At 38.6% G+C, this 26433-nt stretch overlaps 1 protein-coding gene across 1 annotated transcript in view; it reads right to left on the reverse strand.

Moving 5' to 3' along the window:
• LOC142109168 (dihydroxyacetone phosphate acyltransferase-like) overlaps nt 1–26433 on the reverse strand; it is a 77825-nt gene that overhangs the window by 43273 nt on the left and 8119 nt on the right. The window contains exons 3-8 of the mRNA XM_075193246.1: nt 23141–23317; nt 21398–21527; nt 17353–17480; nt 8729–8804; nt 8003–8154; nt 7791–7921 (exon numbers count right to left, since the gene is read on the reverse strand). Coding sequence (XP_075049347.1) covers nt 7791–7921; nt 8003–8154; nt 8729–8804; nt 17353–17480; nt 21398–21527; nt 23141–23317 — 794 coding nt within the window. The remainder of the gene's footprint in view (nt 1–7790; nt 7922–8002; nt 8155–8728; nt 8805–17352; nt 17481–21397; nt 21528–23140; nt 23318–26433) is intronic.

Here is a 26433-nt window from a genome sequence, read left to right on the forward strand (position 1 = left end):
TTCTTATATTCTGACATCCCCACCATCATCATGGGTGATTTTAATATCCTTTTTGCTACTCCACGTAACAATGCTGCTTCCAAACTACTCTTTCTAACCTCCTCACTTGACCACTTCCAGTGGATTGAATCCGCTACTTATCAGGATGGCCACTGTCTTGATCATGTTTTTGCTAGACTATGCTCAGTTTCTGATTTCCTTAACACTCCCTTCCCCCTCTCGGATCATCAACTTATTAGCTACTTGCTCATCCCCAGTTCATTACCATCCCTGCTGTCAATCTCTTCCAAGCCTCCTCATACCCGCAGGAATATTAACTCCCCTGAGCGCAATTCCTCATTTTCACCAAACCCTAGCAACTGCCCTTGATCAAGTGGCTCCAGCGACTATTCAAATTCCGCTTTAAACTTTGTTGGCAACCATGGCACAGTAAAATGAAATCTGCTAAAACATTTTCGTAAAGCAGAACGTCACTGGCATAAATCTTGTACCGATAATGATTTCATAACATATACTGCTATCTACCACTCTTATCGAAATGCTCTGGACACTGCAAAACAAATATACTTCCAATCTCTCATCTATGTTTAGATTTCTAACCACAAATGCATTTTTACCACATTTAAATATCTTCTAAACCCTCCCACCCCAAACCCTCAGACTACCATCAGTGCCCAGGATCTTGCTTTCTATATCAAGGGCAAAATTGATAAGATCACACTTGAAATGGTATCATCTCCCCCGAAAAGCAATCAGCTTAATTCCTTTGTAGCACCCTTTGACACCCTCTCTTCATTTCATCCCACAAACGAAGATGAAGGGGTAAAGTTTGCCTTTACAAGCCATCGCCCCTTTAATTTTTAGCTGCAAAGACGTCGATCTCCCGCGAGATGAAAAAAACGGGGTATGATACATTTACCCCGAAGTCTCTACTCTTTCTTATCTTCCTGCTCTACCTCCTGTCCTTTTGATCCCATACCCTCACAAGTTGGTAGGTCCCTGTCTCCTGTGCTAATTCCACCTCTAACTAAAATCTGAAATTTCTCTCTCTCTCTACTGGTATCTTTCAATTACTATTCAAGCACGCAGTGATTACTAATATTCTGAAAAACCTAAATTCTGACCCTAACTCTATTTGAAATTATCGCCCCATCTCTCAGCTCCCATGCCCCTCCAAGTTTCTCGAGAGAATTGCCTACACTTGCCTCATACACTTTCTTACAGCAAACAACCTACTGGATTTATTTCAGTCAGGCTTTCACTCTCAACACTCCAGAGACTGTGATTACCAAGGTTCTCAATGATTTGATCACAGCCAAAACTAAAAGCCATTACTCTCTTCTAATTCTCCTGGATCTCTCTGCTCCATTTGACACTGTTGACCACTCTCTCCTCATACAAACGCTACAATCCCTTGGTCTTGACTACCGATGTGAAATACTCATCTTAATCTTATTAGTGCCAGCTAAGGGTCACTATTTTCATCTTACCTCTCTAATCGCTCTTTCAAAGATAATTTCTCTGGATTCATCTCTGCTCCGCTTCCTTTATCAGTTGATGTACCACAAGGCTCAGTACTAGGTCCTCTGCTATTCTCTATCTACACCACTTCTGTTGGAAAACTAATAAGCACCTTTGGATTTCAGTATCATCTCAATGTGGATAATACACAAATCAATCTAATTTCTCCTGATCTTTCACCATCTGTGTTGTCTCACGTTACTGACTGTCTCTCTACCATTTCATCTTAGATGTCCTCTCGCCAACTCAAACTCAATCTTTTAAAAAACAGAATTAATAATATTCCCACCCAAAAACAGAAGCTTCCCATCTGACATTTCTATTTCTGTTGATAACATCACCATAAATCCCACCCTGCAAGCTCACTGTCTAGGTGTAATCTTTGACTTACAACTATCCTTTGTTCCCCACAGCGACTCTATATCTATATCATGTCACATACATCTAAAAAACATTTCCAGAATATGGACATATCTCACACAACACATTGCAAAATCCTTAATTCATGCACTCAGCATCTCTCGTATCCACTATTGCAATTCCCTCCATATTGGTTTTCCCAAAATCAGACTCAAACCCCTACAATCTATTTTACACGCTGTGGCTAGATTTTTTTTCCATGCAAGCCATTCTTCCTCTGCTGAGCCTCTTTGTTAGTTTCTACATTGGTTGCCTGTTTTTCAACAAACACAATATACAATTCTTCTACTAACTTACAAGGCCATCAACAAAATTGCACCGACATACATCTCCTCACTTGTCTCAAAATATCTCCCAACTAGACACCTCAGTTCTGCACAAGATCTGCGTCTCTCTTTCACTCTCATCACATCCTCTCATTCCTGATTACAGGATTTTTTTCGGGCTGCACCCACTTTGTGGAATTCCCTCCCTTGTACAATAAAACTTTCCTCTACTCTTCAAACCTTGAAGAGTTCTCTGAAAACCCACCTCTTCAGGCAAGTTTATCATATTCCTCAACCACCATCCTAATCTCCCTAGGTTACCATAATTACCACCCTCTACACAACTAACACAAGACAACAACCCTCTGACCAACATTGCTGCGTGACTTAATACTTTTTACTTTTGCAGTCTAGCTGGACCAATGTATATTATCTTGTAGCACGTGCCCTTGGGTATCAAACTTCTATTGTCCCATAGATTGTAAGCTTGTGAGCAGGGCCCTCTTACCTCTCTGTCTGTATTACCCAGTATTGTTTTATTAATGTTTGTTGCTAATTGTAAAGCGCTACAGATTTTACTAGCGCTTTATAAATAAATGTTGTTGATGATGATGATGATGGGTACCTGGTCTTCCAGGCTAACACATACTACTGTCTCTAGGGTGACCAGACAGCTGCAAGGCAAAAGTGCTAACAATTACTTGGTATACTCACAACCACTCTCCTAGTCTTTGAGGAGTAGAAGATAATGTTTCCTCTAGCCCTAAGTGAAGTGTGGTTGGATGGAGCACTAACACACAGAGGCCACTGTTTTAGGCAAACCTTTCTAATACTAAGACCCCCTTTGCAACAGAACATTGTGAATTCTTTGAGGCATAGATTCAACAAGGTGTTGGAAACAATCCTTGGAGATATTGGTCCATGTTGACATGATAGCATCATACAGATGCTGCAGATTTGTCAGTTGCACATTCATGCTGCCAATCTCCCATTCCACATCCCAAAAGTACTCTGTTGGATTGAGATCTGGTGACTGTGTAGACCATTATAGTACACTGAACTCATTGTCATAATAATAGAACCAGCTTCAGATGATGTGAACTTTGTGACACTTTATGCTGAAGTAACCATTAGAAGATGGGTAGATACACATGGTCACCTGATCAGCAACAATACTCATATATTCTGTTGTAATTAAACAATACTTAATTGGTATTAAGATGCCTAATGTATGGCAAGACATTTGCCACATCATTATACCACCACCAACAGCCTGCACCGTTGATACAAGACAGAATGAATCCATAGACTCATGTTTATGCCAAATTCTGACCCTACCATCTGCATGTTGCAGGAGAAATTGAGATTCATCAGCCAAAGCAACATTTTTCCAATCTTCAACAGTCCAGTTTTGGTGAGCCTGTGTCCACTGTAACCTAAGTATTCTGTTCTTAGCCCATTTGCTTCAAGATTCAATTTGCTGTGTGTTCAGAGGTGCATTGTTGTTGTGACGCATGGTTATTTGAGTTACTGTTGCCTTCATGTCAGTTTGAACCTTTATGACCATTCTGGCCTGACTTCTCTCATTGAGAAGATATTTTCACCCACAGAACTGTAGCTCACTGGATATTTTTTGTTTTGTGCACCATGCTCTTTAAATTCTAGAGACTGTTGTATCATCATCATCATCTATTTATATAGTGCCAATAATTCCGCAGCACTGTACGCAGAACTCACTCACATCAGTCCCTGCCCCATTGGAGCTTACAGTCTAAATTCCTTAACACACACACAGGCTAGGATCAATTTGATAGCAGTCAATTAACCTATCAGTATGTTTTTGGGGTTGTATGTGAAAATCAAAGGAGACCAGCACCACCCCATCTGGCACCGATAATCATTACACCCTCAAAGTAACTTAGATCACATTTCTTCCTGATTCTGGTGTTTGGTCAGATCAACAACTGAACCTCTTGATGACATCTGCATGATGTTATGCATTGAGTAGCTGCTACGTGACTTTCTGATTAGATATTTGCATTAACAGACAGATGCACCTATTAAGGTGGCCAATGAGTGTAGATGTTGTAAACCTGCTTTACAGTTTCTCACCACCATATTTCCAAAGACCACCTACCAAGGAGATTTTAAACTAGGCTCCGGGGGGGAGGGGCAAGCAAGTATTTATGGGATAGACATTGAGAGTAGTAAGGAGGAATTTAACAAGAGTAAAGGGGGTGGAGAGGGGGGAAAGGGAAGCATAGCCGATAAGAAGCGGCTCTTTTTAAAGCAAAAAGAAATACCTTAGGGAGGCAATAGACTTAAGTGTATGCTTGCAAATGCAAGAAGCCTGACAGGTAAAATGGGGGAGTTAGAACTAGTAGCAATGAATGAGCAGTATGATATTATAGGTATTACTGAGACCTGGTGGGATGATACACATGACTGGGCAGTCAACTTGGAAGGCTATTCTCTCTTCAGGAGGGATAGGGTAAATAAAAGGGGAGGAGGTGTATGTCTTTATATTAAGCCAGAATTAAAACCAAGTATTCAGGAAGTTATATACGAGAATATTGGTGATAATATAGAGGCATTGTGGGTGGAAATATCCAGCGGAGGAAAAAGTTCAGAGAAGTTTCTGATAGGGATATGCTATAAACCGCCAGATATTAGTACGATTGAGGAAGCCCAACTTCTACAGCAAATTAAAAAGGCTACACAACTAGGTCAAATTTTAATTATGGGGGATTTTAATTATCCGGACATTGATTGGAGTACTGAGACCTGCGGTACAGCTAGGGGAAATAGGTTTCTGAGCACACTAAAAGACCATTACATGTCCCAATTAGTTGAGGAACCAACTAGGAATCGGACTATACTGGACCTAGTAATAACAAACAATGTAGACGTAATATCAAATATTCAAGTAAAGGAGCACTTGGGAAACAGTGATCATAATATGGTCTCATTTGAAATTAGTTTCCAGAAACAACAGTATAAGGGATCAACTAGGACTTTAAACTTTAAAAAGGCAAATTTTAATATACTAAAGGAGTCTATAAAGAGCATAGACTGGGACAAAGCCTTTGAAGGTAAAAATACGGAAGAAATGTGGGCTGTCTTTAAAATGTTGTTAGAAACATACACGTATAAGTTCATTCCTATGGGAAATAAATGTAAAAGAATTAAGTCTAAACCAATGTGGCTAAATAAAAAGGTAAGGGAAGAAATGCAAAGAAAGAAGCGTGCATTTAAATTGTTTAAGTCTGAAGGGTCAGAGGAGTCCTTCCATAGGTACAAGGAATGTAATAAAACATGCAAAAAGGAAATTAGATTGGCTAAATTAGAAAATGAAAGGCACGTTGCAAAAGAAAGTAAGACAAACCCCAAAAAGTTTTTTAAGTATATAAATGGCAAAAGGATTAAAAAAGATAATATAGGACCCCTAAGAAGTTAGATGGGTGAATTGATAAATGATACTAAGGAAAAAGCAGAGATATTAAACACGTTCTTTTCTTCAGTATTTACCAGAGAGGAACAAATGGCAGGAGTAATACATAAAAATGGAAATGAAACCATGCCATTAATTAATACTTGGTTGTCAGAGAAAGAAGTCCAAAGGCGACTGAAGAATATTAAGATAAATAAAGCTCCAGGTCCAGATGGCATACACCCAAGGGTCCTTATGGAATTAAACTCGGAAATAGCTAGACCGCTATTCTTAATTTTCAGAGATTCAATCTCATCAGGCTCCGTACCAAGGGATTGGCGAATAGCAGATGTGGTGCCGTTGTTTAAAAAGGGGACGAGATCACAACCAGAGAATTATAGACCTGTAAGCCTGACATCAATAGTGGGGAAACTACTGGAAGGTATTTTAAGGGACAGTATTCAGGATTACTTGGTACGCAATAAAATTATTAGTGGGAATCAACATGGATTTGTGAGGGATAGGTCATGTCAAACTAATCTAATTAGTTTCTACGAGGAAGTTAGTGGGAACTTAGACCAGGGCAGGACAGTAGATGTGGTCTACTTAGATTTTGCAAAGGCCTTTGATACAGTGTCACACAAGAGGTTGGTTTACAAAATAAGGGAACTGGGTCTAGAAATCAAAATTTGTACTTGGATCGAAAACTGATTAGAGAATAGGGAACAGAGAGTTGTGATAAATGGAACATTTTCTAATTGGTCAAAGGTCTTAAGTGGAGTTCCTCAAGGTTCCGTGCTGGGACCACTCCTTTTAATATATTTATTAATGACCTTGGTGATGGTTTAGAGAGTAAAGTTTCTATTTTTGCAGATGACACTAAACTATGTAAGGTAATAAAATCAGAGCAAGATGTAGCTTCTCTACAGCGGGACTTGAATAAACTGGAGGATTGGGCGGCTAAATGGAATATGAGGTTTAACACAGATAAATGTAAGGTTATGCATTCAGGGATCAAAAACAAGAACGCAATCTATAAATTAAATGGAATTAATTTGGGAGAATCTATAATGGAAAAGGATTTGGGAGTGCTCGTAGACAGTAGACTTAGCAATAGTGCTCAATGTCAAGCAGCAGCTGCAAGGGCAAACAAAGTATTGGCATGCATAAAAAGGGGCATAGATACAAGGGAAGACAGTGTAATTTTGCCACTGTATAAATCATTGGTAAGACCTCATCTTGAATATGCAGTACAGTTCTGGGCACCACTCTATAAAAAAGATAATTTGGAACTAGAAAGGGTTCAGAGAAGGGCGACAAAATTGATAAAGGGTATGGAGTCATTAAGTTATGAGGAAAGGTTAGCCAGTTTAGGTATGTTTACTTTAGAAAAGAGGCGTCTAAGGGGAGATATGATTACTATGTACAAATACATTAGGGGTCAATACGGAGAGCTTTCATGGGAACTTTTTACCCCAAGGACCATACACAGGACACGTGGTCATCCCCTAAGGTTAGAGGAGAGGAAATTTCACAACCAGCAAAGGAAGGGGTTCTTTACAGTAAGGGCAGTCAAGATATGGAATTCATTGCCAGGGAAGGTTGTGATGGCAGATTCAATAGATATGTTTAAGAAAGGGTTAGACAAATTTTTAGCGGAAAGGTGTATCCAGGGATACGACCGTTAATTTAAAATAAAGGATAGTAGTGGATATAGGGTAAAAATTGGATTGCAATATTGAGTCTGGGGGGATTTTCAAAATTGAAACAGATGGGCGGTTGCCTACTCTGGATTAATTTTCAAATATAAGTGCAGGATCGCAGGACATCCAAAATAGGTTGAACTTGATGGACTGGTGTCTTTTTTCAACCTCATCAACTATGTTACTATGTTACTATGTTACTATGTAAAACCTTTTCAGCAATTACATAAAATAATATACAATGTATCTTTCTTCCCTTCATATTTGTTTTCAGCATTGACATCACATTTATTACAATTCTCCTATTTAGTATGTTGGGATTAGCTGCTGCTACTGCATATGCTATTGATGTGTGTCAAAAGTCCATAACACCTATTAGCTGTTTTAATGCAAGGAAAAATCTGAATCATATGTATCTGTACTGATTCTAAATTGCATATAACATAATACCTGGGAATTAGGTTATATTGAGAACGATTTATTCTTCCAGATGCCAGTGACCGCAGTGATATTGGCTTTCCAAAAAATATGTGGATATTTCCAAAATCCTCACTGAGTAGTTTCCTGGCTCTTATCAAGCCCTGCAAGAAAGAGGGTGAGATAGAAATAAGTGTTGCAATTTTGCTGTGAAAAGGCTTTTGGAGTCCTTAAATGCATCTTACTGATGTGGTCTCTTTGGCTTTGGGTGATCCAAGAAGCTCTTGTACATAGAAGCTTTCCTCCAATAATTTATCATAGCTGATACTGATAGGAATAAGGTAAGTATCAAATACTTCCCCTTTGAAGAATGGCTCCATAGCAACATTCAAAAGACCTAACAAGCAAAGACAATGCAATACAAATATGTAGGTTAGCACAGTAAACATAATATGAATCACATCACTTCTACAATTCTGCTGCAAGCTTCCTAAACATGTCCTGTAATTTAAGAATATTTGTTTTTTATATTTGATTTAACTGAAAAAAGATAGTAGAGCAATAGCACCCCAAACTTACATAAGGTGTAACGCTCACATTTCAAATTATCCAGGCACAGCTGCCTACATTATTCCCCAAGTTTTTTAAAAACCTTTAATTTTACCCATTTGAAAAAGTGAAATAAGCACACGTTCACTATGGGCTTGAATGTAACACAGTGGGATTTTCCTGAGCATGTCTATGGTGTTTGAGGAAAAACCTTTGATGATACATCGACCCTGAGTGCCTTTTCCGAATGCTCCAATCAGGGGGAATTGATTTTCCCTCTAAAAGTCTCCAAAACTATGATACTGTTCACTGTTTACTAGGTACTTATCTACATTCACATTGATGTTAGTGAACCTACAGACTAGTCTTTGACGGATGAATAACTTCCAGTTAACATAAGATATGAGTCAAGCTATACTTACCAAACCTAGGGCATATTGCTTTGCCTGTCCGGCTTCTTTGACCTTCAATAAAAAACTCCAGCGGTGCATATCCATTCTGTAAAGGAAAGCCTCCAGTTATAACACAATGCTAGTACTAATACTCTACAGCACTGTTACTTTTACCGTCTTCATTTTTATAACAATATAGGTGTGTCCTGTAAATATATAGGGTTAATATAAAATATAATATAGAGGAAACATATTACTGCAAACACATTTTAACTATTGTGACAGGATATGGTTGTCCGCTATGAAATGAGGGGTTGCGCTGGTTGTAATGGTCACCGTAAGACACCTATCAATATGAGAATCTCCACAGTGTTGGAACTAACGAGCTGTAGCCCCCGTTGCAGGGAGGAGGGAAAGAGGAAACCAGGGCCCCCGACCCTGTGCATTTGCCATGCATGAGGCCCTATTATCTCCATTGGCCCAGGTGCACTGCACCTGCCGCACCAATGGTAGCTCCTCCACTGACTCACCATATATAATTTCTAAATAGGTTTTGATATTGTGTGTTTCTCGAAGACAAATCTTGTATCCTAGGAATCTAATGCTCATTTTATAGATTTTTTTTAAAATTTATGATATACAAAAGGGGTTCTATAAGCAACAATATCCTATGGAGTGTAAATAATGTGTTCAGATAATCATGGTACACCCTGTCAGATTATGTTCATTATCCTACTCCCAACAGATATCTCATAGAACATTTACAGTGTTTCAGTTTTTGGGCCCTCATGCAGTGATCTGTCGCCAACTTGATCTAAAATTATTTAAATAAAGCACCAGAATGTTATAGTAAGAGTCACTCTGATTTAATAATTTTATATTAAGCTAAAATCATTACACTTTATTAAGTCTTGTTTTAAAACACTTTCTCATACATATATTTGATCACTAGTGGCAAAATATTTTAAAATTATAGTGAAAAAGAAATTAAAAAGTGTTTGCTTGAAGTAATCTATTTTGCCCTGTCAATAAGGTCAATATATTTAATTAATCAGTTTTGTCCTGTGCTAAATATTCATTCTGCGCTCATATTCCATCCAGTATAGACCAAGGGGTTAATGTATCAAGCTGAGAGTTTTCCAGCGGGTTTGAAAAGTGGAAATGTTGCATATAGCAACCAATCAGATTATAGCTGTTTTGTAGAATGTACTAAATAAATGATTGCTAAAATCTGATTGGTTTTTCAAACCTGCCGGAAAACTCTCAGCTTGATACATTCTTTCCTTCTCAAATGATTTCTCCTGAAAAGATCGATTTTCCTCACATATTACAAAAAGAGGTGTAACATCTGACACCAAGAGGAGAGAAAAATAAATATAGAAGCCAGGTCCAGCTGGGACTACATATCCCAGAGTCCTCGGCAGCTAGAACTGACAAGTAAGTGTTTCAGTTACAGTGGTGAGAGGAGGAATAAAGGTTTTACTGGGTGAAGAAGAGAGGAAAAAGATCTATGTAAGGAGGTGAATACTTTCTATCCACTGTACTTTAAAAGTTGTTTCATCAATACTTTTTAAAGTATGGTCTTGGATAACATAGAGGCCTTTCCAGTCAGATCCAATAATAAACACAATATGACTAAACATGAAAAACTAGCATTAAAAGAATTTCAGCCTAATAAATCCATAGTAATTAAGCCCACTGACAAGGGTGGAAGTGTGGTTGCCATGACTAGGACTAATTATGAAGCAGAGATTTATAAGCAAATAACTGATGGCTGTTCTATGTGAAAATAAAAGGAGATTCAATAGGTATTATAAATAAGTAAATAACTGATTTTATAGATAAATAATAAAGGCATCATTAGTGATGAAGAAAAATAATATATTATTGCTACTAATCCAGTTACACTCACCATTAACATATTGCGCATGATGCATAAAGATGTTTTTAATCCATCGGGCAGACCCATTTTGGTGGGCAAAATTTCTCTTACAGTGAATTTGTCCAGATACATTGACCATCATTTACAACCTATCGTGGTCAAGACAAAATCCTACAAAAGAGACACTAAGGCTATTTTTAAGAAATTACATTTTATACGGCTATCATTTATCATGATGGCATTGACGCTGTTGGACATTTTTTGCAATGAGAAAATGTAGAGGATTTTCTGTGACTGTTTTTTCTGGAATGCATATAAGCTATTCTTTGTCACGAGCCGTGGCGGTACGCCACATCCTGGCGTGATCTAGCAGCCGGGCGCGTGCTCTATTTCTATGCTCTGGTTTTATTCTTTGGGATTATCCTTGTTGCATAGATGCAGGAGGGTGTAGTGACATCCTCCAACTCCAGGGGGAGCTCTCATATTATTTAAACTGGTTCATTTATATTTTTATACATGCTTCCTGGTTATGTTATTACCTATGCCAGTTCTAGCTAGTGATTAATTATCAGCCTCCTGAGGCTGATTGTCAGCCCTGTTCTCCTCTGTCCTGATTGGCTCTTAGTACTATTTAAGGCAGTGAGGTCAGAGCTTCACTGCCGGTTATAGCTTCCAGTTCCCTGTCTGCTAACCTGCTCCTGTGCTATTTGGTGTAAGCCTTTTGGATTGAACTACTGTGTATGACCTTTGCCTGTTTCTGGACCTTGAACCTCTGCTTCTGACCCCGACCTATTGCTTGAAACTGGATTTTGAACCTCTGCTTGTGACCCCGATCTTATGCCTGTCTCTGGACTCAGAACCTGTGCCTGTGACCCCTGACCTTGGTTCGTTCCTTGGATACGTTGTCTGCTGTCTGCCATAGCATTCTCTACCTGGGTTCTCCTTGGCCAGTACACATCTCACGACCCTCTGTTTGTCTGCAGCCAAGTCTGTCCCCAACACTAGGGGCTCCAGTGAACACCAGACTTCCGAGCAGACTCCGGGTTTTGCTGTACTGGCTGGAGTGGTTCCTAACATTCTTAAGAACTATTATTTTTAATTTGATTACCTACAACAGATTGGGACTGCAATGGACACTTGGTTTGCCCCAAGCTTTGCCAGCTATTATGGCATGGTGGCAGAATAAACGTGTATGGCAAGGCCATCCATTTGGGGTAAGCCTAGTGTCCTGGCATTGCTATACAGGCAGTGTGCTTTTTCTGTAGAGTGGCAGTAGACAAAGTCTTAATGAATTTTGTACACATTTAAATGATAATTTGGTGAATATAAAGCTTTCATTTAAAATAAGCGATAATACTATCAACTTCCTAGATCTTAATATATGTGTCTATGTGACATTTTATGTACAAAAACATACAGGAACAACAAGACAACAGACTTTATATTGGACTTGAATGATTGAAGCAAACTGGGCATCACTCAAAATTTCTTTCCACTATTCCTTTTGGACAACTTAAGTGGACAGTGAGAAGACACAATTAGATGAGATGAGAACCCATTTTTTACATAAAAGTTATTCAGAGAATTTGTTGAGAACAGCTTGGAAACAAGTACTGATCACAGACCAATTCTTCTAAACCCCAAAGACAAAAAATTAATAAGAACAATACAATGAGAAACAGTGGAATTGAATAGGTGCTTTACTAAATTCAATTCCCGCTATAAAGGTATAGAGTTATTTTTAAAAAACAATCACTATATTATGCAATTATCCTGTCTTATCGGAGTCCAATCCAGAGATACCCAAATTTATCTATATGAAACCACAAATTCTTAAGAATAATTTGGGTAAAAGTGTTTTATCAGATTTAGATCGAACAGGTAGAATTTTGACTAAGGGTTTCCACAGATGTGGAACCTGTGTCACCTGTTGGACTTGTAAGAAAGATGTTGGTAAATAAACATAGTTTACAGATAAAGGAAAGACATTTACAATTGAACATTTCATAACTTGCCATAGGTGCAATGTTATATTTCTTTTTGAATGTGAATAAAGTCTTTTTATGTTGGCTGTACCACTTGCTCTCTTAAAATTTGCTTGAGGGAACATCCCATCAAAAAACATTTAGTTTCATCCCACATTGGAAAGGAACATTATTGTTCTACAAGTTTCCAAAGAAATCTTTTAGGGATAGACAAATTAAAACTAAAAGTGACAAGTCCTCTGGACAATTGCTCCACATAGTAAGATGGTCTTATTAATCTTTACATTTAGTTTGATATGTATTGATATTCTCTGCAGAAGCTAGTAATCAATTAGTATGTTATCTTAATTCCACTTACAATAATATCCCCATGCTCTATGTAATATTAATACCAGATGCAGATAAGGCTCTGCGTCTTTCATCCTGCCTTACATCATGTTATGTATGCAAGAGATGGTGGGTGTTTTATCCTATGCTGGTTAGATGCATTGTATTGCATATACATTTTCACATCTTTGGATATTGAACAATATGACTTTATTTACAATACAGCATAATAGTAAAGTGCAACGGAAGTTGATGGTGTTATATAAATAAATGTTGATGATGATGATGATGAAGTGTTGCCTTACCCATCCACCCACTCCCTCCACATAGATTGCAACCAAAATTACAGTTTACACCAGCCCCCTCTCACCCCAGTTTTCTTGATGTCACGACACTGCCGGGAGTCAGACGCTGGATAGATAAGAAAATGTGGCACTGCACTGTAACACCACTGCATTTATATATTGCTGGGGGGTGGGAAAGTAGCAAATGGGTGTTGCGTCAGTACAGATTGTACCGCCCACATTACATTAAATAATAATGTCTCATTCTGAGACATTAATAATGTGCTTCCTCGGACACAGTGCCGCCTTCCCAGAGCCCAGCGCCTTAGGCAGGTTTAGAAATCTGCCTGATGGTGGTGCCAGCCCTGCCTAAACAGGAAGTCCAAATATGGCAGTGTATCTCCCCAGGATTCCTCCTTTCTCTCTCAAAATGCAGCTTCCATTTTGTTAAAACATGCAAATAAAGCATGCAAGAGGTTAAATCTGGGAGTAGATGTAAATTGAGGAAGTAGAACCCCATCATGAAAGTGATGAACTGCCTATTGACCTGCAAGGTATATTAGCAGGTGCCCATGTGTCTATACAGCAATGGTTAGAGGAGAGAACATGCAATATAGAGGATAAAACAGCCCTTTGGTGACTAGTGCCCAGTTCTTGGATTGACAGTTTACTGGCTCCCACAAAATGGGAGTCCTAAATCATGGGAAATTGGATTAATTTAAAAGATAGAACAAGAGAGAGCTGAGGTTGCTCTGTTGAGAGCTGAGGTAGGATTCTGGTGTTGGAGTTACTAGCTCCTAGCGGATTCTGCTATGTGGATATACAGGACTGCAGCTGACTCCATCAGGACTCCATACATCGCTTGTGAGGATTGTATGACCGTCATTAGTGAAGCTGCATCATACAGAGATTGGGAATAAGGGATCTGCCATGATCTGCCTCCAGCTGCAGAGCAGCATCATCCATTGAGATACTGCTTGCCTCCTGCAGCTCCTGTCTGTTAAGAACTATGCTTGAACTTTTGTGTGTGTCTTGCCTGCAGTATCACTCTACCACCAGAGGTGCTGCTGTCTCACAATTACACACAGCACCTCACTAGCAGCAGTTACCTCATTCCCCAATCAGCACCCACACCTGTTTGCTGCCTTTATAAGTCTGCCTCTCCCAGTAATCTGCAGCAGTTCATTGTTGTCTTACCTGCTATTGCAGACTCTTTTGAGTATCCTGTGTCTGATTTCCTGGTATTGACCACAGCTTCGCTGCTTATCTCCTGACCCAGGTTCTGGCTTCGTTCTTGACTACTCTCCAGCTCATTACCTGGTACCTTTGTGGCTCTTCTGGTTTTGACCTGTTGGCTTGTTTGACCCTCCTCTATTCTGTCTCTCATGGATCACACCAGAGCCTCGTACCTCCTAGCAAGAACTTGAGACATGCTTATCGTAGTTTATCCTGCACCTTGTGCCTCCTGACTCCTGACTAAGCCAGACATCTCTGCGTCTTCAGCTTCTGAGATCCAGCTTATCTATATTTCTTCTGCAAGCTGTGTTCCCATTTTTGACTCTCAGAGTTATAAAGCCATATTACCAGTACATCCTGCTCTGCTATCATAGTAGCTTCCTGGACCCTGGTGTATTCCTGATGCAGTTCATTGCACCTTCTGATCCAGTCTCTTGCTGCAGCTACCAGGACCCTGGTGTATACCTGTCACAGAACATCACACTTTGTGATCCAGTTTCCTGCTGCAGCTACCTGGACCCTGGTGTTTAGCTGTCGTAGAACATCACACCCACTGATCCAGTTTCCTGCTGTCGCTACCTGGACTCTGCTGTCTACCTGCTGCCGATTATGTACCCACCTGATCCAGTCTCCTGCTTGCTGCTACCCGGACCTCCGTGTACACCTCCCACAGACCTTCCTCTCTGCACTCACCACTGGGCCTTGCTAAGTATCTATATGGAGGGCCGCGACCTGCGGGTCAGAAGCCGCAAAGATGGGGTCACTGGTGAAAACCTTCTGTCCTGTTAGACTACGTGCCTCCCTGTAGGTGGCGCTGAATCAAACAGGCTCTAGAATCCCACAGATACCCGTGGCCCGTGACAGGATCTACCTAAGCGGTTGGTTACTCACCTATCTATATGTGTTTTTCCAATAGAATATACTATTGTATCTTTCATATCTTCCTTACTTGTGTATATGGTATGATATAACATTAGTCTTACCATAGAGGGAAATTATAAAACATTTTTCAGCAGATGTTTTGCTAGGTTATTTTCTTTTAAACATTATACTTTCTTAAATAACTTGTGACATTGTTTAAAAGTAGAATTACTGCTATTTGCCTCTACTACCCACATTAAACACGACCTTTCCAAATGGCACCCAATGTATATCTTCTGGGTTGGGAGAATCCAGGCTATAAAAATTAATGTACTGCTATGCCTCATATTTATTTCAAAAACTCTCAATACCGATGCCATATTATGTAATTGCATCCCTTCAATCCTCATGTAATCGCTTCATATGGGAAGGGAAACTTAGACTAAGTAAAACTCCACTCTCTCAGACCAAGGAATCTGGTGATCTCGGTCTCCCACTAATACATAACTACTATTTAGCCACCTAGCTCAGCTATGTCATCTGATGGCACATCAACCCGGCACACAAGAAATGGGTGGACATAGAAATTGCCCTAACCTCGGACATGCCCTTACACCATCTGCCATGGATCTCTAAGATCCATAGGCCTTCCTCGATCTACACCTGCCCCTCTATATACTCATGGGATTTGGCTAACCGCCGCCACGACTTAGCGCCTTACCCTTCCCCTCAGACACCACCATGGAACCAACTGTTGTTCCTCCCAGGTCACTCAGACACAGTTTCCCGCTAGTGGAAATCACACAAAGTTGACATTTTGGGGGACTCAGCCCCTGCGTCCTGTAAAGATATACGCGTCAAATGTCACCCTCCCCTTTCAACACATTTTCATTAGCTTCAAATTTGATGATTCATCCAATCCCAATCTTGGTCCAAAAAACTCTGTGGTCTTTCCCTGTTTGAACGACATTGCATTTACTTAGTAGATCGCAGACGAAATAACTCACGCATGTACCGTTCCATCATAGCTTCTTCTGACCAAACCCCAGCACCCAACAAGCAGGCAAGGGAACGTGACCTCGGGATCATCCCGGAAAGGAATGGTCCGTCATTCGTACCCGAACGGCCGAGGTGTCCATTAACACTCTTACATAATAGAATTGTTTTAAGATTTATGCTCGATGGTATATGGTTCCAGACAGACTCCATCTCATGTATCCTCTGGTGAGTGACCAATGCTGGAGATTTTGTGAAGTTAAAGGTATTTTCCACCACATTTGGTGGGATTGTCCAATAATCCATGACTTCTGGGACCTCACCCTGGAAGTCGCTCATCACTAGAGTGCGAGTCCCTACGGGTCACTAGGGATACCCTAACACTCCTACACAACCAACCAATTCCTGATCTTAGCAAACACACCCACAGCTTACTTTCACACATATGCCAGACCTCTAAATTGCTCATTGCTTGAGCTTGTAAACAACCTGCCAACCACCCTCAAGGGTTTAACCTCTCAATTACATATAGTACATCTCCTCCATGGAGTACATTACTGCCCTTCTAAACAATACTATTCCCAAATGCCACCTTGGTTCCACACTCACCACTCTCTGATCCCTGGTAATGCTTGATCAAGACACTATTCCTCCCCTCCCCATTTCCCTCTCTCCCAATCCCCAATCCAAGCCCCTTCACATAAAATTCAAAACCCGTCTTCAGTTTGACTACTTTCCATCCCAGTTATACACCTACTTGTCCATTTTGTAACCCATGATATACAGTATGTAAAATTGTTACTCTAATATGTTTACCTGTCATGTTTCCGATCTTGTACTATGTCACTGGATTGTAATTTTTATCTTTTAATAATATGCTTATGATACGATTTGAAAAATAAAAGTAAAAAAAAAAAAAAATAGACTTGCTTTTGTATTTTTACATTAAACTCCTTTGAAAACCTGTGATTTCATATAAGTTATTGCCCAACAAAGTTGCATGTAACAATGAGTATACCGCATCAATGCTAAATGTACTAACATAAATATGATTCACTCTTATAAATAATATTCTGTACTGACCCGTAACATAGTCTTGACATACTCAGCAAACACTGCCCAATAAAGTCTGTTCCCATGGAATGTGCGTCTTATGAAGAAGGCACCAGATAAGCGGAGAAAAGTTCCAATAAGCTTCATATGACTGAGATCTGCAATAAAAGTAAAAGAAATGACGGACAAACAAAAAACAAAATACACTAGTAATTAATAGTTTTGTTTTAAGCACTTTATTACATTCTGCACAACAAAGGAGTTTTATAGATATTACGGGCCTGATTCATATCTGAACGCAACTTGCATGGAGCTTGATCATAATTCCACTTGTATTTATTTCTGTGTGGATCTCAATATGCATTTCTGTTTGAATCTAGGTGTAAGCAGACCCTACCAGAGGAGGGGGGTGGAGGCGCTAGGGGGAGGGGGGAATTTTCCCTGGCTTCCAACTGGCAAAATATTGCAAATTTTTTTTTGTGCTCCGACTTTTTTTTTTTTCTATATTTATCCATTTGCTAATTTGCCAATTTCCAAGTAATAAATGTTCAAACCTAGCGCCTTAACATGTTATTTGGTTAAATTGGCACAACATGCTACGGCCGATGCACTTATTGCTCTCTGTGCATGATGCATCTATCCACATAGACACATGAGAAGGTCACTTGTCCTTGAGATTTGCCGAGGTGAGTGACTCGCAACTTCACAGGGTAATAGTTTGTTTACAAATAGGAACTGGACTGGACTGTTTGATGTTCAACGTTTACTTGAGGAATTGCAGAATTGGTAAGTTAATTTCATCTATACAAGCTCATGCTTGTATAGATTCTGCAGGTTTTTTTTATTAATACATCTTAAAATATAACTATTTTTACATGAATAAGAGAATGCTTTTAATTGTAAATAGCATAGATTAAGTAACAGGGCCATAACTCAGATGGTGCTGAAGGCGGTGGTACTCATAATCATGGCTTAGTAAAAAACGACAGTACTTACACCTACTTGAGAATCCCGAAACTCTGATGGCATTCCTGCTGACATTCACGACTGTTTGAAAAACTGAAGTGCAACCATTTACATGCATGAAGATCCCGTCAGTTTCCACGACGACAGTGTGATTGCGGCTGTTAAAGGGGCGATGAAAGGACTCGCGTGCTGTACAATGTCCATGGCTTAGTTAAAAGCATTGTACATCCATTGTACAGGCTCCTGATCCATATGTGAGCCTAATAATCAATAGCGCCACCTCTGTCCCTATTTTTTGTTGCAACATCAAATGTCTTATCAAAGGCATTGAACAGATGCAGAATAAATGGGATTAGATTGTCAAAGAGTGCAAAATTGTAGCAAAAAGCAGGAATTCTCCACCAGTCACCACTTACCACTTAATCCGATGCCAAAAAGAACTATAGGGTCAATGTTTTCTATATAGTCGTAGACTCTATTCTGTCTGATCTTCATTGTCGATTTACTTTATTGGAAGTAAATTGTGACTTTTTTACATTTCTTTGGAAATTCAACAAAAAGAGTAATGAAGACCTGTGCTCAGCAGCTGAAAGCTTTCAGTGACAATACAAGAAAGATATTGCCCAATATTTCAGTGACAGACTAATTTTTCTGAAGCAAATTTATAGAAAGCAGCCAAAGGAACTACTTACAGAAATCCAAGAGCTAGGACTTTAAGGGGTGTTTCCCAACATCATAAATGCTTTGCGTATTTGTGATGCAGTTGGCCAGCATCTATTGCTTCAGTGTGCTGAAGAACTAAAAACAGCTATCTTCACTCATCTACAGGGCAAGAACGATTGAATGATCTGGCCATGCTCAATATTAACAATGAAAGTTGGATTTTTCCAAAGTGATTGCTGCATTTACAGAAACCAAGCTAGAGAAGCACTTCTAATTTGAAATCTCTAATAATCCAGTACATTAGTATATGTATACAGTATTTTATTTGAAAATTTTAATAAGTTAAGCATGAAAATCAATTTAAAATAATTTTTTAATGTTGTTGCTTTTTTAAGAAAGAGGGGGTGGGGCCTCTTAGTTTGGATTTTCCCGGGCCTCTATGAACCTCTGAAAGAGCCTGGGTGTAAGTATGCTCTTTCCAAATGTTACATGCTGTACATTAATAGACAGAAAAGAGTGCAGGATACGCACACGCATATGTACAAAGTAAAGTCCCATCACAACGCATTTTACAAAAAATATTTTAGCAAATAAATGAACGACACATAATACTGTAATCATGAACACAAATATGCTACTTTATATACATAATTTAGGATATTTTTAATGTGAACTGTAGATACACAATGCTTTTTTTTATATTCTCTCTTATTGACATACAAATGTTCTTTACTATCTTGTGGCACGCCTATGTGCAGTTTATAGCACACAGTCACCAGTCACCACCGTGTCAGTCATAACTGTCAGTCGGTACTTGAAAGTGACTGTAGGGACATCGGGAGCCTTTGGACGGGACATCTGTTGTAGCTCACCCTGGCTACATGAGGGACCATTCAGACGCAGTTCTTATATTCTCTGTATCGGGATACTACACAGTGAGTGACTTTCATGTAACATATTGAAGTGCATTACCATTGTTATACCCCCTTTAAATTGGATACTATTGGTATATGGCCGCCTTTTTGACCTATAGTGTTGAATTAAACCCAGTCCTCCCATATCTTGTGTAGAGGATCTATTTCTGGATAACTCTGTAAGGTGGATGAACTTTTTTCTGGACTTGGAATATATTATCCTTTACATTTGTGTTTTACATGGGTATGTTCACCTAGTATATATATATATACAAGTTAACCCGTGTATTCTAGTCAAATCAAGCTACTTAAGGTGTTAAAAAGGTTCTTGTCATGCATTTGGGCCATAGCCCAGGCCTCCTCAGGGGAAGAGCGTTACTTCCCGACGTAAGCGCCCTTTTTTAACGTGGTTTTGTCCACATGTCACCACCTTATCATTCTTCTCCATCACCTCATCCTTCATTTTCATTGCTACATCTATCCAGATGTCTATCCAGACACAGGGATCTCTCTCAGCGGTCCTGAGTATCACACTCCTCTCACTCTGTCACCCCCAGCAACCACCAACCACTCCCCACTGTCACCCCCGGCAACCACCAACCACTCCCAACTGTCACTTCTCCTTCAAAAAATATATATATATTTTTTTAAATCTTTATAAACACTTTTAACAATTAACAAATTAAATTAACAAATTAAAAACATCTTAATATATCAAATTTCAGCCCTTTCTGAATTTTTTTTCCCACACACACTAAGAATTTAGTAGGTCAGTGTATAACCCGGCCCAGCAGGTGGCGCTGCAGCTTGGTTTTATTTTTTCCACACACACACACAGACAGACTAACACACGCCACTAAGCATTTATATTAGATATAGATATATATATATATATATATATATATATATATATATATATATATTTATATATATACATACAAATGTTTATTCAATAAATATTTGATCTTTAGCTTTTAGTTTTTCCTGCACATCATCTTTACTCTAACACTTTATAACACTCTATACCCATTGCGCCTGGTAATAACTCTACCACCATATATTATTAAATAATAACTTTTGTTTATTATTTTAATTTATATTTGGTTATTTCAGGGTGTAAAGATGTATTTTGATTAATGTAATGTTGGGTCTGTAGTTGCCATTGCCCTAAAAAATCTACACCCCAACTTAGTAATTTTGCACCTCACATTCGGATGCCTTTCTATTCAACACTAATCTGTCCATTATTTGTTTTATTAAAGTGGCTGGTGAAGACGATGGAAATCACAGAAAGAACTAAAATTAACAGAAAACCAATTATATGCTGCACTGTGAACAGTGTTACCCTAAGCAAACTTCTTATTTATGGTCATTATACAATCAGGGAATCACGTATGTACCGCCACAATGTGCGTCACTGTGTGTGACAGGCAAGGAGCCAGATTAACAAGAGCAGATGAGCTGTTGAACAAACTGGTAGCCATGTCAGTGTAAGAGCAGATGATGTTGACTACACATTTGGATATAGTTACCTTCTCCTGCAGCAATGACTGGAATAGCCATGTTATAGGTGTACATAATGTATGATACCAATAAAAAGTCAATGTAGCTTCGATGACTTGGCATCAGCACAACTGGATGTTCTTCAATAGCTTTTGCCAACTACAGAAACACAAAATGTAAATTAGTTAAAATTTGAGTGTTGAGTGTGAATAATAAAAGCTTTACCATCTGAACTGCCACTGGATGTCCACCAATGATATTATCATTTGTATCAACATATTGCAGCTGTAGGCTGCACTCTCTGTGACCACTGCCATAATATGAGTTTTATGAGCCTATGATATGATTGGACAAGTAGGTTTAAGTGCTACTTGACTAATGACAGGTGTGTTGTCTACTCCTGTCATGTTGCTATAGGTCATACTTGTCAACTTTTTCATTCTGAGATCTCCCAGAGGGGTGGTCAGGTGGCAAGTGTGGCAGGGGTGAGTGTTGGCTCCTTCGCCTCATTGTAGTCCTGCCATTGTCACAATTTGCATCATTATGCAAGATGCATCATTAATCCCCGTCTCCACCCAGGATCTGGGAGAGTGCCTGCTCTTCTGGGAATCCGTGATGACTCCCCTACATTGTGGGAGAGTAGGTTATGTGGTATATGTATGGGATATTTTATTCTGAAACCAATACAAAGAAACTTCAGTAAGTCGGAATGAAGAAAACTGTAGCAATTGCTCATTCGGTAATAACACCATATATAGCGACACAATCCCTGAGTGTTTTCTCCTTTAGTGACCATTTACTAAATAAGAGGATACCAGTGGCAATGTGTGGAATGGTGGGATCATATTTAAGTGCTATTTAGCATAATTTAGGCATGGTGCTTCAGGTTATGGAAAAAGTCCTTGTCTGGCAAACTAAGAGTTTTGGTTAATAATTTGCATACTTACTGAAAATATTCTGCATTGACTGATGGTTCAACTCCTTAGAAGACACTTCATCCTTGGTGGCAGACAGAGATATAGTGCTTAGAATGTTCTAATGAGGTTCTAATGAGGGGATTGGATGGCAGGACTAATATTGTAAACATAATAAACACAATGGAGATTCTTCGCAACTGCCCCTATTTACAACCACCACTTGATAGCAAGACGTGAGAGCCATTACTGATAATGCAATTGTGAACTCCAATAAAGTCTTAAACATGCTAAACATGTCTTTTAGGCATGACAATCTGAAATTAAAATGCATTTTGTTATAAATATATATATATATATATATATATATATATATATATATATAAAGAATTTGAGATGTTTGGATATCCCTTCCCTTCCCTGGAATGTCCAGGAGGCTCACAAATTTTGGGGTGTCAGGCACTCTCCCGGTTCCTGAATGGAGGCAGGGGTTCATGATGCAATTTGAGTCATTAAGCTCCTCATCCCCAAAACCCACACACTATGCAATAATGTGAATTAAGAAAGGGAACGTGGCTACAATGACATCATCTCATCACCACTCCCCCTTCAACATTTAGAAAAGTTGGCAAAAATGTTGGTAATGTGACATTACATAAAAAAAAATTCATATGCCTAGAAAATACATACTCTTTTCTTAGATGACTTTAATTCTAAAAAGTTCTTGGAACTTTGACTTTACAACTTATTGTGAATGTTCTTATTACCTCTTTCATTTAAAATATTGTCTATTTTAGTCTTAATGGACCCTTAAGCCACAATAGATATACAAACTATACATTGCGTGACCACACTTACCGACTGTATGCCCTCCACATTGACAAACAATTTCTGGTAAAGTCTTCGAACGATCTTACTCAAACTGAAGGCAAACAGTCGGATGGCCCCCAGTTTTAAATTGTGGCCCATTTCATCCAGGATCTCTGCTGCTTGTTCCTGAATAGCTTCAAAGGGTTCACCAGAATCTTCACTAATCTGCAAACCCAAAGCATTGAAACAGTCACTATACTAATGAAATTTAAAGTAGACCTATCACAGACAGTGGCAGACATTTTGTGCTCTGAACCAATGCTTAGAAGCATATACACTGTTAATTCACTAGGAACTAGTGCAACATGAATATACAATAAGTCAAGCCACAGCAGCTTAGTCAGCCAGGGCAAACACAGGATTTCTAGAGGAGGGGTTTTGAATGCTTGGTTTCAGAAACAAAAATTAAAAAAGCAAAACTTGCTGCATCAATAATAAAAATAGAAAAGTGCAATGTTTATAAATGTAATAACATATGTTAGTTAAAACATGAAACATAAATTAAGCTGTGATAATCTTATTTAAATAAATTATTCTTCACCATCTTACAAAAATAATATAATGTATTACATTTTAAAGAAGTACAACAATATGTATACTAATCTCTCACTCGCATTCAATTAAATAAATAAAAAAATCGCAATTAGTGTTACAGTTCTCCACCTAGTGCTTCACATCAAACTCAACAGCGAGGAGACTGCAGAATATCACAAGCAACTTAATCTTTATGCATTTTCCTTTTCTCTAAAGTCACAAATACAACACAGCCAAAAGCAAGAACAATCATAACAGCCATTTTGTTGAAGCAAAAACAGCCAGATCCCCACAAAAATGGGTCTTAGATTGCAGACTATTATAGCATTAATGCAAAAAGGAGGAGAATGTTCCTATAAGCCATTGCCTTTTTCTAAACCACAGAATTGTTGTGATTCAAGTGTAGGGGGATTTCTTGGCATCTGGAACAGCCCCATTCAATGCTCTCACTGGTTCCAAGCAAGAAAAAAGGCTGTAAAGTGGTTGAGTACACAAAATGGATGCCTCCACATTAAAGGAAATTTATCAGCAGCTTTATTTACCAAAAGTTTGATAAAACATGTACGAACTCTAAAAAATGGAGGCAAAAAAGAGTTAAGGCATTATGTGGTATGTCCAAAATTGTACTTTATATTCATAGTTAGGCAATGTAAGATTTTCTGACCAGGAAACTGCAGCATTCTAAATCAATGATATACTTTTAATCCATATATATCTGAAAGTGGGATGCGCCACGATATAAATGCACCAAAATAAAATTTACATAGATGGCGGACTCTGTATTATACCAATTTATTTCATATGATCTCCAAAGATGTACATATAAATATTATAATCATATTAAACAATATATTATAACTAAAAAAGCACATATATAAACGACAATCGATAATATAAATGTATAGTGTCTGGCAAGTACACTTATAGATATATTAATCTCATTAATTGAGTATAACAGTTAATATCAAAGTATCCAAAAATAAGGTAATGATCTGTTTTTCTTTAATAGATCTAAAAAATAACTATATAGATGTCTATTATATGAGCTCAAGATAAAAAATAAAAAATATGAAAAAAATATATAATTCAATAAAAACCGACACACTTGTGTCTCTTACTGTAGTGACCATGTATTGCCTTCTCTCTGATGTTGATTTGGAAGGAACACTGTCTCCATGATAGTAGGAGTGATGGAGTGTAGATTCACTCGTTATCTGTGTTTTAGTCCGTACTCCAGCAAAAACATCTACACGGAACTTCGCAAGTTCAAGGGGTGGAGTATTGTAAACTCTTAAACTCCCAACATTTAGGTATCCAGCATTGGGACAGGGGGGTGGCCATGTCTCGATTGGGCCATGGTCACCCCCCAGAAGGCTGCAGAGCTGTGGTGAATGGAAAATATCCCCTAATATTCCTACGCGTGGGCTGCACATATCTGCGGGTGGGACAGAGCTTTAAAATAGTGACTGTCCCGCTGACATTGGGATGGTTTTGAGGTATGTTTAATCAACATGATATGAAAGTTAATTAGAAGTACTCTTCCAACATCACTCCAAAGCAAGTCTGCTGTCAAAACATTGAATGACATGCTTTCTGAAAGGAATTGCTTTGGTGGGACAGAATTTCCCATTCTTTTTCATTTTATGCTGACTGAGAACATCATGGCGTTAGAATGATTCAGTTTCCTGGTCACAAAATGTTCTAAAATTTCCATCTGCCACTGCCCTTAGAAGCACCTCACTTTTATTTTGGAACTTCTCAACTAGATTTCTGTAACATAAATGAAAAGTGGTAATGTGGATTAGCCAGCTAATTGCATAGACCACTAGGATACACAGATTGCGCACAATCAACATCTTTATTGTAATATCAGCATAACAGCAAACTGACTGAAGGAGAGTGTTTTTATAAAGGACTACTCTACATGCATTCTACTAATGAGTAAGTACTGGATCAATGAATTACACAATGTAGAGATGATGGGCCTGATTAATTAAAGAAAGTAAAGCAAAGAAAAAAAGGAGTAACTTTGCACCTTGGCAAAACCCTGTTGCATCGAAGGGCGAAGAATATAGTTGGGGTAGGACATGCCCTAGATCAACTTTCAATTTCAGTGTATAAATAAAGCTATCAAATATTTGTGTGCTACATGAAAAAGCAGCCCATATTTAATTTATGTGAAAATAATATACCAATTTGCACACTTTGCATTATAACATGGTTTGTCGAGAAGAAAATGTGCTCCTTTTTTGCCTTACTTTCCTTATTAAATTAGGCTTGACATGTTCAAATACTATTAATAAAATGGGTACTTTCTGTGTGCTAGTTTTCATCCATTGCCACAAATTTTAATTGAATGATATTATACTATAGTATAATGAATACACTTGATGATAGGTTGGGTACGGTATTCCGATACTGAAAATTCCGACACCGAGTAGACCTACAGATAAAAACCGAATTTAGGAAACACCAATTTCAATATAAATAGATTTACCTAAAAACCGACACTGCACATCTCCGATGGCACCATCATGCTGACCGCATTTTATTCCGAATGGAGAGCTATCCGGCACTAAACTTTGCAGTCATCGCGACTTCTATTAATGTTAATTTAAAGTGGCATGTCGGGTTAAGTGTTTTAAACAGTTAACCTGCAGGGTCCCGACATTGCTGCTTTAAATTAACATTAATAGAAGTTGCGATGACGTCAAAGTGTGGTGCCGGAGAGCTCTGCATAAGGAATA

This window comes from Mixophyes fleayi, chromosome 12 (assembly GCF_038048845.1).
Source record: "Mixophyes fleayi isolate aMixFle1 chromosome 12, aMixFle1.hap1, whole genome shotgun sequence".
Taxonomy (NCBI): domain Eukaryota; kingdom Metazoa; phylum Chordata; class Amphibia; order Anura; family Limnodynastidae; genus Mixophyes; species Mixophyes fleayi.